General features: G+C 39.3%; 1 protein-coding gene across 4 annotated transcripts in view; it reads right to left on the bottom strand.

Annotated features, from left to right (window-relative positions):
- The window catches only part of MIPOL1 (mirror-image polydactyly 1), a 192,331-nt gene that overhangs the window by 44,287 nt on the left and 135,308 nt on the right, over positions 1–12,736 (bottom strand). For all 4 annotated transcript variants that reach the window (XM_074585190.1, XM_074585188.1, XM_074585187.1 and 1 more), the window contains one exon: positions 11,014–11,108. In XM_074585190.1, the coding sequence (XP_074441291.1) occupies positions 11,014–11,108 (95 nt within the window). The remainder of the gene's footprint in view (positions 1–11,013; positions 11,109–12,736) is intronic.

Here is a 12,736-nt window from a genome sequence, read left to right as displayed (position 1 = left end):
CATACTAAGTGTGGCTAGCTAGCAGTGTGAAGAAGGTGAAAGAAAGAAACAAACACAGCACTTCTGTGTTGCTCATGAAAACATTTGTGGGTGGCCATGCTCTAATCTGTATCACTGATAGAGCACAGATTAAGAGAAAAGAAGACAAAACCAAAACATGAAGTGGCTCAGGTAGGGGAAAAGCTTCTTTAAACTCTGCTGTCAAAGAAAAAATACCACTGATGATTCACTCAGTGTAACTCCCTCCCTCTCCTTCTGTGGCTTTTCCTTCCTAACTCACAGCCAGACAAGCTTCTCTGCTAGTGAGACAGCAGCTCCATAATGCTGCTTACATGCTTTCTTGGTGGTGTTAGGAAAAACCAAGTGCTCTGTGCTGCTTCTCCTTCCTGTCATGACCATACGAACTGCAGCTTATGAAAGCAAACTATTACTAATATGTTTCATTTTACACAAATATTTGAGAGGCTCAGAATTGTGCAAATCCCAGCAGGCCCACTTCTTCACTGGATAACTGCAGCTGACGCTTCCAAGTTGGTCCCTACCCTCTATAAAAACGACAGCCTTCACACCTATGCTGGACGAATTACCCGTGCAAGATGAGTAACACATCATTATGCAATGCTGGACACAATGTTCAAACCCTTCAGCTTCCAAAACGCAAGCCTCTATCACATTAGTTAGAAAAGCAGCTTGTGGAAGGAATGTAAAACCGGAAAATATTCCAGTAAAAGGCATCAGCATGATATGCGTGTAGCAATTTAATAAAAGCTCTAACTTAAAAAAGCAACTGAAAAAAGAAAATACCTTACTCTCGGCTTCTCTCTTTGTAAACACAACAGGTGGGTAGTCTGCTGGCTTGTGTTCTGTGACAGGCAGAGGACTTCTCCTGCCACCTGAATTCCTAGATACTTCCTAACAGAAGTTTCCCATTGACTCCACGGCGAGCAGGGTTAAGCTCAAAGTAAGAAAAGCCATGTTATGTCTAGCACTGGTTGAAAATTGCTCATGTGGAAAGTCTTCTCACCAAACAAATATTTTTTTTTATTGGGAGATGTAAATTCCAACACAAAAAATATGTTGGCTTCCTGTGGCAAATTTCTAAGTGAAAATTTTCCTTTCACCTTGACATTTCAACTTGAAATGCTGTTTTGTTTCAGTTCTTCAGCTCAAGAGGAATGAACGGAAACACAGCAAAATGAACATTTTTTTTATTATTGAATTGACATTTTAACATAAAAACATGTCCTGTGAAAAATCAACAAAAAAGAAATGGCATTTAAAGTCTTCCTGACAATGTTATTACTTTATTTCTAAATATCATATTCATAACAAAAGAAATTCCCTTTCATACAATATTTATATGGCAAGCCGAATTATCTTTTTGCAGTTTTAGATTTTCTCTCAAACTTCTCATGGGAAAATTTGTCTTTTAAACAGCTCTTATTACACACACAGTTTTCCTGTGTTTCTTTAACTTGCTCTAGAGAGGGCTGCTTCTTATCCTGCGTCTGTTCTCCTTCCCTCGTTTTAAAGTGGGAGTACCTACATTTTCATAGTCATAGATCTCTAAAGGTGTTATGGAAAATGGTAAAACTTCTTATTCAGTTTATACAAATAAAGCAGCCAAAGCAGAGTTTGCTGATGTGATTCATTTATATTCATCCAGCATTTCAATGGCAGAATCAGAATATATAGCCTCTGCTCACAAACCCTTTCTACCAGGTAACAGATTTCATAATCCTGCATATCCTCTTTATAGATTTTCCAATGTTTCTTTTGAGTATCCTTACATTATTCAGAGTAGATATTAACTCTACCGATCTCAACACCCTAATTTTTACAAGTATTTCTACCGGAGTAGAATACTTTGTATTACTAATCTACTCCGACCTACCAGTAGCAGTCTGTCAGTTGTTCGCAGGTAGCTCTTCCAGAGACTTTAAACCTTCCTTCCAATAACTCTACTTTATTAGGCTTTAACAAATTTGAAAAACAGTTCCTAGAAACCTCTAGCTATGTACTTATTCCAAAAAGCACAGAACAAAATTACACTTCCTAGACTTTTCAGCTCACTGAGAAACTGAGGAAGTCATAGCAGAAAGCCACAGAGAACAGAAGTAAAAGAGAAGGGGAAAGAATCAGCCAGGTTAAGGAGAGCTGCTAACAGAAACCCAGCAGGGCCATGTATACAGAGTCGTGAGACCATATCAGCATCCGATGGCAAGGAATTCCTTTCCGTCAAGAAAATCCCTGCTCTTAGAGAAGAGCAGAAACTCATCTGAAAAAGTCCATCACAGAAAAACGACAAGGTAAGCATTGTTTTAGTTCACATTACTCCGTGACAGCAAATAGGTAGGGAAGAAGTCTGCTCAAGCCTGGTGAAATACAGTATAATGAGTTGTTATTAGCTTTAATGTGCTAGGCACTAGTGACCAGTTGGTCCTCAACTGATTTTAAAAACTTGAGAAAGTTTGCCAATATAACACACCCAACACACAGAAGCAGTAGAAGAATGAGCACAGTACACAGTACAAATTAAAACTGCATCACAGAGCACGTTAGGCACTTTGGTCCATATTCACGCTGCTCATGTTCCTCCTCAGACCTTCTGCTTAGCGTTTCCCATTGGCAAGGCACCCCTGAGGGCCAAGAGCCAGCCCCTGGAAACATTAGGCACAAAGATTTCATAAAATGTAGGTCAGACCAATCCATGCCTGAGTCAACAGCAGCACAAGGCAACTTGAGTGTACTACATTCACCTAGGTGCTGGTTGCAGGGATGGCGTCGGGTGGCTTGTTATTCCATCAGGCGGCTGGGATCTCTGACAGTTCAGTGCTTCCTCTCCCTCGAAGTTTTTATAAATCACTAAAGCTGAGTAGGAAATTGTTTTTCCATGCTAAATTTTTTTTCCCCAGTGAGGTGGGAAAATTTTCAAAATCGTGTCAGGGCAAAAAGAGAAACATTCAAAGGTATTTTTCGTGTGTGTCTCTGGATGAATGAGAGACAGAGGAATCTTGGGGAGCACTTTGATGGCTAAGATATTCCATTGGGAGGCAAAAAAAAGACACCCCCTCCTCCCCAATAGGTTCAGATACTGCTTTGCCTTTTCATTGACTGACAAACAGGCACTGGAAACACCAAGCCTATGGTATATACTGAAGTCTCTCTCTACCACCCCCCTTCTCTGCAAATGGTCAAATACTAATTGGAGTACAGATGTGAGTCTGGTCTGCCACACTCCCAAGAAAGTTCCCTATCCACTGGTTTATAAAGTCAGTCTCTCTGACTTTATTATTGCTAGAAAGTAGAGTAAATGCAGAATGAGAGACTATGATCAATTCCAGGCTAGTGAACAATAAGTCTGGGAACGGGGCAGGGGGAAGAGGATAATAATTCCAATAAAGTATGAAATATGTAAGGATAACAAGGATAACAAGCATAATGAGGTAGGGCTCTGCCTCCACTGCTTACCTGCACCAAGACACTGGGAAATACAGCTGTCTCAGTAGCGCCAGTAAAACTTCATACTGATCTGTTTTCCCTGGGCTTTTATCTCTTGTAGCACTAACAAGAGCTGTGATCGCACAAGCAATAAGGAGACAAAGGGAAGGAAGCCAGAGGCGTTTACCAGTGGGAAAATTCTTATGGGACTAGAGTGAGAAAGACCCACCAACCTAAAGCCCCAGTTCTTTTGGGGCTGCAGGACCCCACTGGAAAGTGTCACAGTAACAGAGAAGAAGCTTGAACCCACGGATTCTAAATCCCAGGTCCAAATTACCAGGGTGTTGGCTGCCCTCACCCCCACAAATTGACTAAAATTCACTGAAACTTCCAGGGGCTGCTCCGAGAAGGTGTGGTTTTAACCAATCTGATTTAAAAAAACACCCCATTTTTGACTGATTTCAGCACTCAGTTCAAGAAACAAACAGGAGGAAAGCATGCACGTTAAAAAAACCCCACAAACCTAAACCACGAACAAGGGCTAAATCGCCATTCCTTGCAAGTCCAAATCTCCCACGGAAATCAGTGGGACTTTATATGTAGAGAATAAACTAAGAAATATAGTTTGGATAGTACCTGAGTTTTTTTATAATAATGAAAGACAAACAAAAACTATAGTGTTCCTTTACAGAGCCATTGTTTTCCATATGTTGGGTTGTATCGAATTGCAGTGGGTTAGGTTCCTTCACAAGGAGACATATCACACTGTCTGCCACTGTATTATAGATGCAAGTGCCTCATCTCTTTGATATAAAAGAGAATGTCTCCTCTGCTTGGAAGTGGGAAAACAGAATTCACTGCTGCAAGGACAGGGACAACTGCCATCTTCTCCCTGATCTCCCCAAAATCGTTCTGCAAAAAGAACAGTAAGTTTACAGTGATATCATTATCCGGTCATTCGTCTTAATGACTGTAATTATACCATGTTCTGTTTAAAGCAACTAATACTGAAACAACGACAGCAACTGCCAGAATAGCTGTGAGCAGATAGGATGACAAGAGCAGGAAAATGAGTCAACGGCCATAACTGAAAAAGTGAGATAAAAAACCAGCCATGAAAAGACCAGTTCTCTGAGGTCAACTGCAGAGGCAGGTGCTTGAGGTATCCTGCTATTGCTTTAGCGGAAGGACTGAGATCACCACTCTGCACTAGTGGTTGCAGCCTCACTAATCCCACTGTAAATGGGTTCCACTTCACTTGGACTGGGAAGCTGGATGTTAGAGCAGCCCAATCTTCTGCTACACATCATGTCCCCCTGAGAGAAATCTGGACCGAAGAAATCTCTGAAAAAGACTGAGAGATGGCAGAACAAACAGGCTGAAATGTTTGAGCAGGGGTCAGTCAGAGAACAGAAGACCAAATATTTAGGCAGTTGTATTCTGACTTGCTGCTGCAGTGGCTGAAAACCACATAGAATACAAGAAGAGGATGAATATTGACATATTAGGTAGAATAACTTATAGCTTTTAGTAGCCCTTGAAACTGGAGTTACACCGTTATATATCCATGCACAGAATCCATGGAGGATGGTTGAAGTGGTACCATCTGAGTATTATGTTCCATAATATTGGCCATGAAACTATAGAATGGAAGTAAATTAAACACGCACCACTGTATCCAGAGCTTGAATAGAAAACATCCTTATTTTCAGAACTGCAAATAATGCCTTGCAAAGCATCTTTTTTTCATCTATTTCTCCTTTTATAGGGTGATTTAGTTCTGTAATTAAAATCAAAACTGAGTTTTTCCCTGTGCTTGTAAGTCTTTCATTTGAGGAAACAGAAAAAACCTCTTGATTCTCTTCTCTTTCACGTCAATCAATTTCAATCTTTAAAAAGATGAACTTCCACGTCATTTTACAAGAGACTGTGAAAAAGATATGGACACCCATAAGAACAATTGTTATTTTGACCATTTGCTTATGTCACTTAAACATGAATTCCAATTTAATTGAAGCATCAAGAGTATTAGAAACTTTTAGATTAAAATTTTATTAAACTTCTTCAACAGTTTATAACTTTTCAGAAGTGATACAACTGGTTAGAAAGCAAAAAATGTGCAGTTCTGATGAAGAAGCTATCCATATTGACTGAATGTCTGATTCTAAAAATATTTCTTTCAGGTCACACTATTTACTATTACAAGGGGTTTTACTGAAGATACTCTTCTATTTCACTATTGAAAACTGTCACATAACTGTAAAATAAGCTTTTTTTCTCTCATGCTGGTTCTGACTTAGAAGTTCCAATTACTCTGCAACGTGCGTCTCCTGGGAGGGTGACATGTATCTGCCATTAAAGCTCCATCTCTCCATGCTACTATGATCTTTCTTTCAGACCTTTACTTCATCTCAACTTCAGGAGAGTAAAAAAGAATTATAATTTAAATTTCATTTTAACACTGCCAGTTTTTTCAAATGTCTGTTCGTTGGGAAATTTGCTGCAATAAATGTAAGTTTCTTCCCATTGCGACTTCCAGCCTGCAACTATTTCTGCAACTATTTCTGCAACTATTTCAACAGCAAATTGGAAGAACCTTTGGATAAAGATTTTTTGCAAAAAGTTTTCACTGTCCTCCTTCCTCCCCTGTGAACATCAGACTTGGCAAATATATGGCTTTTACAGCACTTGATTAAATCACAAAGGAGCCTCTTAAATTGTCATTGAAATAACTACTCTAAATTACTAAAAGTATCCCTAAATTTTACCTTAGAGCCTGGATATAAAAATTTTTATCCTCAGCAGCTTCATTCAAAAGTGTGTGAACTAATGCAGATGCACATTTCTTATACAGCTGGAAAGTAAACATTTTATTGAATCTGCATCACTGCATCTGACCCCAACACGAAACCTATCAAAAACATACTTTTAAGTAAAGATAGCCCTGTATTTTTATTTTACTCCTATCTTTCTTTGCAATGGGGTTGATATGTTAGAGGCTTACCTTTTGCTGTACTAGTTAGAATTTGTTCAGATTATTTGGCTGTGAAAACTCATGGTACCAGAGATTTTCAGCGAAATATTTTAGACTTAAAAAAAAAAAAAAGGAAAAATATATATGTACTTCTCTATAGAGAGCTATATTTCTCATACACAGTTGTATTGTTTTAGCTAATATGTGAAAAATAACAAGTATGCAATAGCATATATCTTTGTCAGCATTTTAACGTGTAGGAGAAGTACACTTCTGAAGCGCTACTGAACTAGAAGGAAACTGGTTATAAAAATGGACGCACCACATAACTGAAAAATATGCAAATAAAAACCTTGTGCTGATGTTCAAACAACAGAGACATGTGAGGAAGAGGTAGTGGGATTAACACTCCCACATACTTCAAAAATGATTATTTGGATATAGCCTTCTTTGGTCAGTGAGGATCTATGATTTGCATTAATCCCTAGCTTAAAGAAACTGTGTTGAAATAATTATACTAGTAAGCTAGAAACTCTATACTGTTACAAACTGTTATGCAAATTTTAATTTCTGGTAGGTATTTTTGGGTTACTATCCAGCAAATGCAATTTTCCTTTTAAGACATGACACAGAAACAACACAAGAACAAACAGAAGCAGAGAACCTGCCAAGCTTTATTCGGAGCCAACTTCTTCTCCCTTCTGTATCTAAACTAGTGTCTTCCTCCTTTTCTTTTTCTCCTTTTCACTTCTCTTTTCTTTTAAAGAAGGATGGAATTTTTCTGGGATGTGCTTTCTTTTCAGAAAGTCAAAATTCATATAGGAATCAATTTTCCATCATTTATTCCCCAAAAGCTCATTTTAATTTTGGTTTGGGTCTTTATGACCTTCCATGAAACTCCAGTTTCTGTTAGGATTCACCTTCCACTTCATCTGCAAAGAACTGTGCCTTACAACACAGACTTCTTCCACAGTTAGAGAAAAAAATGAAATGGCTTCAAGCAGCAGCAGCTACCAGATCACAGAATTGTAGAATAATTCAGGTTGAAAGTGACTGCTGAAGGTCACAATCCAACCAACCTCCCTCTCAAAGTGGTATCAACTATGAGATCAGACCAGGTTACTCATGACTTTAGCAAGTCAGGCACTGGAAATCTCCAAAGATGGAGATGGCAAAACCTCTCTGGGCAACCTGTTCCAATGACGGACAGCCCTGATGGTGAAAAAGTTTTCCCTTATAACCAGTCTGAAACTCTCTAATTGCAATTCAAGTTTGTTGTCTCTCACCTTCTTGTCATGCAACACTGGAAAGAGCTTGTCCTTCTTGATAACCTGCTCATAGACACTGTCAGGCTGCTGTTAGGTCTCCCTGAAGCCACCAAAGAAAGAAAAATACTTTTTTTCCAGACTGAACAAGAGCAGTACCCGCAGTCCCTCTTTACAGTGCAAATGCTACAGCTTCCTGACCATACTGTTGCATGTTCACACATATGGATATTATGGACCTAAACATCTCTTCCCTGATTTTGTGTAATAAAATGATATTTGGCTTTTTCTGAATTATACTAACGTTAGTGGAAGACAGATCAGTAAAAAAAATACACATTTTAAAGTTACTGTTTACACACATGTGCTTTCAAAAATTCTTAATATATGCACACAGTCATTACTTTTATGACCAAACCCCTAAAATGTGGTTGTGTTAAGGCTTTAGGTATCCCTTGCACACTTTAACTTTAGCCTCTAGTATTTGGGTTTTTTTCTTAAATTTGTTTCTCTTAAGTTAAAGGATGATGTAGAAATCTCAGTTAAAGCAAGGAAACAAGGAAGAAAAGTATGAGAAAATGCTTTTTCTAAGGCCAAGGAAGACCTAATGGTCTTCCATTAGGAGAAGGCACCAAACGAAGCCAAAATTCCCAAGCTGCTGTCATGCTGGCACCCCAGAGACTACAGAAGGTGGGAGAAGCTCGCAAAGGGATGAGAGAACAGTAGGTGAAGGAAATGCGTACTCTGCATAATAATGTGTCTCATTGCAGCTCTACAGTTCAAATGAGGAGTGGAGCGTGTGTGGAAGCCTACTTTTTGCTCACTGGGGAGCCCTGAAGTCCAAAAGAGAAATAACTCCAGGGAAATGTAGTCTTGAACAGCAAAATCATCTAGCTAACTCACTTGGATCAAAGCACAAAAATTCCACCTCGGTCCAAAACAGGCTGTCTGCAAAACGTTCTCAATGCTTGCTCTAGATTACCATAGCATGGCAAGCAGTAAAAGGAAATAAAAAGACCCAGCAGACATCTACACAAACATTCCTTAAGTAGCCTCCACATACAAAACAGACAGTAAATTTTCACTCATTTGGGATGGCCTGGAAAATGCACTCTCTACTTTGTCATTCATGATTATTGTGTCCAACCCACCCTTGGCCTGACACAGTCCCCAAAGCTTTATGCACATATGCCATATATTCTTTTCTTCATCTACCTCATTTGGCATATGTTCAAAGGACTGACACACTCTTGCATGATAGAGGCTGAAGATGCTCATGTAATACATGGGAAACTGTGACTGAAATTTTAAGATATTCATAGGCATCCCCATAATCGTGCAATTAATTTCTAACCAAGGAAAAAGATAGGGATGAGGCCTCAAACATTGCTCCTTATACACTTACAGGGGCCCTTCTTGAACCTGGTGAGGGATGCAAAAGGCAAAAATTCCAGGTGGCCTTTTGTTTTCCTAGCTGTGTCTCTGTATGCTTTGACAGTGTCTCTATGCAGAAAGGTTGTGGAGTCTCCATCCTTGGAGATAATCAAAACCCATCATGACACGGTCCTGGGCAACTGCTCTAGGTGTCCCTGCTTGAGCACAGGGGTTGGACAAGATGAACTTGAGAGATTCCTGCCAACCTCAGTCAATCTGTGCCTCTGTGTGTCCACTTCAGAACGCATTACAAAAAGAACATCCCCTAAGAACAATGAGTTAGGAGATAAAATCTTTCATTTTTGATGTTCTGAGCTATGTAACTTGTATAATTTAGTAGTGATACAATAGTTCTTGCCCCAGGGGATATTCAGATAAGTATTTCCACACCTTATGAGTAACTCTTGCAAAATACCATCATCAAACTTACAATGAAATTCTCCTGTTCAAATTAAGGGCCATAAGTTAATGACACGGTACATTCTAGTGGTGATTTCTGCAAGTCATTATTGTTAACTTTTCTGAGATTTAAAGCATTTACATCAGTAAACTGCAGCCGCTGTCTACTACACTTGTTAAATACTGTATGTTAGTGCAAACTTGACACACTATCTCAAAAACATAATTCAAGTCAGTGAAAAATCTCCTGCAATGTGCAGAGACCAACACAAGCAAACTCTTAATTTCTGAAATATCAATAGAAAAATTGCATTTCTGTTTTTAAATTATTCTATGAATCCCATTTAAGTGAGTAATAAGGTCACTATAATAAATTCTTTCTAGCTTGGTAAATCATACCATAATTTGTGCACATATTAAATGCTGACCAAATTCATTAAAAGCAATAATCACAAATTGCTTGGGGTTTCTATTCACTATTAACAGGCTTTAAATAAATGCCTATGAGATTTAGGAACAAAAGTCGTTTTTGAAACTTCCCTCCAAAGTTTTAATAAACTTAATGAGAAGGGGAAACTCTAAAAACCTCTAGAAACCCGAGTATTTTTCACTTGTAAATGCTGAAACACTGAAAACATACACAGTTCTTCTACTGCAAATGCTTTTTAGCCATAACTAACTAGTCCTCTTTATTTCCAATGAACATAATATTCACACTACATTTATTATTTACCTCTGCAGCCCACATCCCTCATCACAGACATTCAGCCTTCAGATTCACAATTTTCTGCTGTGTTGATGCCAATTCTCCTGCCTTTAACCTGCTGGCAGCTCTCTATCCCCTCTCGCACAGGAGGTCAGGATGAAATGAGAGCTGTAACCCAACATCACTCCATAAAACAACCTAACTCCTTCACTGGACCACACAGAGCTTTTCCTTAGGGACGAAAACCCACTGATCCATGCAAATGTTCAGTGCAGCCCACCTAAATTAATGAGAGAATGGCTATTTCTCTCATTCTACGTACTGCTACAGAACGTAAGGAATTAAAACATACATATTAAGTTAGGGTTGAAAAGAAAAGAGTCTTTTAGAACTATAGATTTTATTATTTTGAAATCTATGTTGATTACATTAGGCATGTGCAAACAAGCAGGGAAGAAACAAGCACTTATGTCAACTGGTTCTTTTGTCCTCATGTTTTGAAGTGAATGCATCGCTACAACACAGCTTTTTCATTTATATGAGAATCAACTGCCAGCAACCTTCCCCTTCCCTTAGAAGAACCTAATAGAAAATTTAGGCTATAAGAAAAGGACTTCTATTTCAAAGAGATGGTTGGTGAGCAGTAAAGCAGAAATGCAGGCCTTGATTCATTGATGTATTCACGTTTCCAACAAATACCTATTTGATAAGGCCATTTCCTTACTCACAGTCAGACACAGTACAGAAAATTTCCCCTATGAGTCACTGATTTATACTAGTATTAATTATTTTACCTGTAATAAACATGCAATGTCTGGATTTCTTCTTCTAATTTTTTGCACTGTTGAAGAGCGGCCTCTTTTTCTTGTTGCAAGGCTATCAAGTCTGCCTGCAAAACAACAAACAAATGATAAACAATTTATTCAGAATATCTGTATTGCTTTGAAAACAAAACAATCCTTTGTGCATTCATTTCAGTCATGCTTTATTATTATTACATATATAAAGTTATACTGTTTTGTCGTACCGCCTATTCAATTCTTATGAAAAAATCCTTTCTTGCTCTAGCATTGCAAATTTTCTAGTTTTTTTCTCTCAGCAGGATGATGTTTTGAATGGTTTCCCTCGTGTGCACAGTAAACTTTTTGAATGGCTAAAGTTAGACCTCTTCAGTTTAGCCACGTGTTTCTCAGCAAACATATTTCATATTCCTATGATATAATATTCCTATAGTGCAAAACTGTTGACCAACATATAGGGAGTGAAGCAAGGAACACAGCCACAAACTAGGGATGCGTGACTCTTGGTCTGCACATGACTCTTCGTCTGTGAAGCACAGGTCCCGGGCTGATGTTCCTGGCAGGACAGCTGCCGGATAACCTGCACCCTGAGCCATGGGCAGGCGATGAGCCAGCGGGAGCTGCTGGGACCGGCACCACCAGCTTGCTCTGGGCTCCGACTGCATTCTCACCCAGGATCTGGTTTGTAGTGGAGCGAGGGAATCCCTGAGAAACCACTGTCATCTACCACCTGTGAACCCTCCCGGATGTTCCCTCTCCCGCTGTTTGTTCACACTGCCCTGCGAAGGGCTTGTGACTCATGGCCATTATGGAAATTGCAGCATGCGGCTTGTAAGGTCAGGAGAGTAGTCAGCCCCGACACAGCCTTACGGTTAAAGAGGAGGTAGGAGAAATAAGTACTCATGTATATTTAATATGGCTCTATAGCTTAATCACCATTAATTTTAAAATGTCCAGTTTCAATAGCACTGCAGGACTCCCTTGAGGGCCCAGGTACCATATAAATTATCTTAAAATCAGTGGATGATTAATTATTGTAACAACAAATAAGACCGGGCTTGCACAGCAATTCTTTGACACATGAGCCTGAGCATTGGGCTGCTTTCCAATGTTTTTAATTCATGGTGTAAGTTATTAATTGTACAAATTGTAAAGCCCCAAACCAAGAGGCACATGTGTGAGAAACGCTGACTGCGGATTCTGCCAACTCTTCAGGACAGCCTTGCGGAAAAGTTTCTTGGTAAATTAAAGACCTGTTACATGAGCTACAAACACATGAAGGGAAATGCAGAGAGTTCAGCCTCTAGCTCTGCCAGACTCGCTGTATAATCATGAACAACTCCGTCTGTATGCCTCAAAATCTCTCTCCTGAAACAGGGCTCCCACTTGCTTCTGTTTCCTGTTTGTCTGTTAAGACTGTAAGTCTTCAAGGCAGGTGTTTTACTGTTTACTGTCAACTCCCAGTCATCTATGGGCAATTTATTCTCCTGGTTGATTAATCATGTCCTGGATACATGGCTGACTCCTGGCAAATTTTATTAAACACCGCACTGCACAAATGCAGCTACACAACCAGTCTCTGCACGGGGCTGCTCAGTGTGTAGCGCTGCACCCAGGGTTTTGCATTGCTGGGGTACACGACCCACCGCTGTAATTGCTCCTGTAACAGACATTCATAAAATTTTAACAGGAAGTTCCCTGGAGAATGAAAACAAAG

Source organism: Larus michahellis, chromosome 4, assembly GCF_964199755.1.
Source record: "Larus michahellis chromosome 4, bLarMic1.1, whole genome shotgun sequence".
NCBI classification, from domain to species: domain Eukaryota; kingdom Metazoa; phylum Chordata; class Aves; order Charadriiformes; family Laridae; genus Larus; species Larus michahellis.
The sequence above is the reverse complement of the archived record's forward strand: the minus strand, read 5'-3'. Positions and strand labels throughout refer to the sequence as shown.